Here is a 3,662-nt window from a genome sequence, read left to right as displayed (position 1 = left end):
AATACAAAAAATAAACATGACATTACATAAAATTACGAACATTACATAAAAACAAACAAAAACATGATGCCAGACGGAGCGGCGTGTCTCGCCAGCGTCCCCGTAACCTAGCAACCAATACCATAGTATACATGATGTGTTGATTTAGTATACTAAATAGTGTGCTAACATGTTATACACATCACTGTGTGTGTGTGTGTGTGTGTGTGTGTGTGTGTGTGTGTGTCACAATGTGCAATATATTTATGTAGGGCTGTGCCCTGCCCAGGGTCTGCAGATGTAAATTAGCTAGCTATGCTAATTAGGCTAACTCTGGTACAATGCATCAAATGGCAGCATATGTGTCAAAAATTATACATGGTCCCTAACAAATAAAATAAATAAATACATTATTTAATAACAATAATACAAAATAATAATGTGTGTTACTACATGAGTACCTTAATGTTCCTCCTTGGTGCACGGCTTGGTGGCAGCCGTGGCCTACTGGTTAGCGCTTCGGACTTGTAACCGGAGGGTTGCCGGTTCGAGCCCCGACCAGTAGGCACGGCTGAAGTGCCCTTGAGCAAGGCACCTAACCCCTCACTGCTCCCCGAGCGCCGCTGTTGATGCAGGCAGCTCACTGCGCCGGAATTAGTGTGTGCTTCACCTCACTGTGTGTTCACTGTGTGCTGAGTGTGTTTCACTAATTCACAGATTGGGATAAATCCCTGTGGGATCAAAAGAGTATATATACTTACTATATACCTGATGATGATGTAATAGTCCAGGTGGTGGTGTTTTGCAGGTAAGCGTGTGACGTCGCTGGAGCCAGGAGAGCAGACGCTCTACGTGCATAAAGTGCACACACACCCTCGCTACGTGAGCGGGCGGCCGGACTACGACCTGGCGCTGGTCGAGCTGCGTGAGAAGATGATCTTCAAGAAGGGCGTCCTCGCCGCCTGCCTGCCCGAGAGGGACTTCGCAGACAGCGTCCTATTGGCTGGCAAGTACATGGGTGTGGTCACGGGGTGGAGCCAAGCCTCTGACGCGGCGGAGGTGAAGGGATCTCTGACACTCAACCACCTCTCCTACGAGACACTGGACAAGTGTGTGGAGAGGTTCAACGGCCAGGTGAGTGTGTGTGTCTGTGTGTGTGTGAGTGTGTCTGTGTCTGTGTGTGTGTTTGTGTGTCTGTGAGTGTGTGTGTGTGAGTCAGTGTGTGTGTCTGTGAGTGTGTGTTTGTGTGTGTGTGTGTGTGAGTGGGTGAGAGTGTGTCTGTCAGTGTGTGTGTGTGTGTGTGAGTGGGTGAGAGTGTGTCTGTCAGTGTGTGTGTGTGTGTGTTTGTCTGTTAAGGGACTTCAGCTCATGGGCAAGATGAAAGAGAACTTTTCAAAAACGAAAAACATTCTTTCCCTCTTTTTAGTCGGGCAGTTGAATAGACAGCTAAAGTTTGTGTGTGTGTGTGAGAGAGAGAGAGTGTGAGTGTGTATGTGTGAGTATGTGAGTGTGCGTGTGTGTGTGAGAGAGTGTGTGTGTGTGTGTGTGTGTGTGAGAGAGAGAGTGTGAGTGTGTATGTGTGAGTATGTGAGTGTGCGGGTGTGTGTGATTGTGTGAGAGAGACACTCATTTTGCAATAGTGTAACTAAACAGGGGCGCGTTTCCCCAAAGCATAGTTGCTAACTAAGTTAGCAGCTTTGTTGGTTGTTATGCAATTTCCCATTGCCCACCAACAGGTTAGCAACTATGCTTTTGGGAAAAGCGTCCCTGTGTGAGTGTCTGTGAGTGTGTGTGTGTGTGTGTGGGGGGGGGGGGGGGGGGGGTGTGTGAGTGTGTGTGTGTGGGGGTGGGTGTGTGTGTGGCGGTGGGTGTATGTGAGTGTGTGTGTGTGTGTGTGTGTTTGCCGTGGCCTGCATTAACCAATCAGACATCCGGCCCCTCACCCTGCCAATGTGGTTGTGTTGCAGGTGACCAATAAGATGGCTTGCTCGTTGCCCCGGGAGAAGGCGGACTGTGTGATTGGTCCAGGCAGCCCGGTTCTCACGCTCTACAAGGAAGTGTTCTTCCTCACCGGAGTCATTAGCCCTTCCCCCGAGCCCGGCTGTCGTCAAGGTTACGTCATGCAGAAGGTGTCACGTTACATGAACTGGCTCCAGCCATTGGTGGACACCCTGTAGGGGAGGCGGGTCCAGGTGATAGGGGGCGTGTTTTTCAGCTACTATCCTGACACACACACACACACACACACACACACTCACACACACACATGCTTACACACTCACACTCACACACACACACATGCTTACACACTCACACACACACACACACACACACACACATACACACACATGCTTACACACTCACACACACACAGACACACATATACACACACATGCTTACACACACACACACAGACACACACATGCTTACACACACACACAGACACACACATACACACACATGCTTACACACTCTCACACACACACACACACACACACAAGGAGTAGAAATCACTGGAGGGTTCATAGCACATTTAGCATCTGAATGCATACATACATACATACTGCACAGCACAATTACTGATCTAGTACACATGCTATATACATACTACACAGTACAATAGAACACATGCTATATACATACTACACAGTACAATAGTACACATGCTATATACATACTACACAGTACAATAACTGATCTAGTACACATGCTACATACATATTACACAGTACAATAGAACACATGCTATATACATACTACACAGCACAATAGAACACATGCTATATACATACTGCACAGCACAATAGAACACATGCTATATACATACTACACAGCACAATAACTGATCTAGTACACATGCTACATACATACTACACAGTACAATAACTGATCTTACTCCTACATGTACCCACAGTCTTGACAGCATAGTGAGTGCTACGGACCGAATGAATACTCGCTACAACTGTCCCCTTACTACCACTGAGTGTCACACACACACACACACACACACACACACACAGATGCTATTGGACAGGGAAACTGTATCTGGTGTTTTTGCACCTTGCTTCACTTCAGGTCTCTAACTTGTGTAAACTCCTGCCTGTAGTGACGTTCTGTGTGTTTATATTAATCTAATGAAGCCTGAGTCTGAGTTGATTCATGTTCCAGGGCCAGGTATTCTTTCCCATGGGCACAGATGGGATCAGCTGTGCCTCCCCGTGACTCTGAATTAATACCTGTGCGAATGTCTGCCCTTCATAATTAATACCTGTGCTATGCGAATGTCTGCCCTTCATAATTGTTTAGTCTTGTATCTAAATAGCATCCACTACCTACCAACCATAAAATACTGTTTCTGATAATCAGCTATGATTTGGTGAGGCTTGTTGTTGAAATAAACCAAACTCATTTTATCTGCGGGTCTCTGTGAGTACTTTTCAAACAAGGTTTAGCAAACATGCTAACATGCTAATGGAGCTGTGTTTCTGCACTTGAAGTCACTTTGCACAGAAGCAACAACTTAAATCCCAACTCTCGCCAAAATGCAACCTAGGGTCTTTTTGTGAATGTACTCGAGTCAAACTTTCGTTTAAAAGCATAATTGGGACGGAAGCGCTCTTTTAAGATTGACCGTATTGTCGTTTTCTGGTCAAATGGTCTTTTGAATGGCAGTGCTAGGAGCA

The 3,662-nt window shown here is 46.3% G+C and overlaps 1 protein-coding gene across 1 annotated transcript in view; it reads left to right on the top strand.

The window, feature by feature from the left end:
• Positions 1-3,392, top strand: part of proza (protein Z, vitamin K-dependent plasma glycoprotein a) — an 11,693-nt gene extending 8,301 nt beyond the window's left edge. Inside the window, exons 9-10 of the mRNA XM_076297649.1 lie at positions 788-1,113; positions 1,947-3,392. Of these exons, the coding sequence (XP_076153764.1) occupies positions 788-1,113; positions 1,947-2,156 (536 nt within the window). The 3' untranslated portion in view covers positions 2,157-3,392. The remainder of the gene's footprint in view (positions 1-787; positions 1,114-1,946) is intronic.
• Positions 3,393-3,662: the final 270 nt, after the last annotated feature.

This window comes from Alosa pseudoharengus, unplaced genomic scaffold, assembly GCF_046254945.1.
Source record: "Alosa pseudoharengus isolate Yale_2024_CS ecotype anadromous, Long Island Sound unplaced genomic scaffold, YU_APseudo_1.1 YU_APseudo_1.1_scf_21, whole genome shotgun sequence".
Taxonomy (NCBI): Eukaryota; Metazoa; Chordata; class Actinopteri; order Clupeiformes; family Clupeidae; genus Alosa; species Alosa pseudoharengus.
The sequence above is the reverse complement of the archived record's forward strand: the minus strand, read 5'-3'. Positions and strand labels throughout refer to the sequence as shown.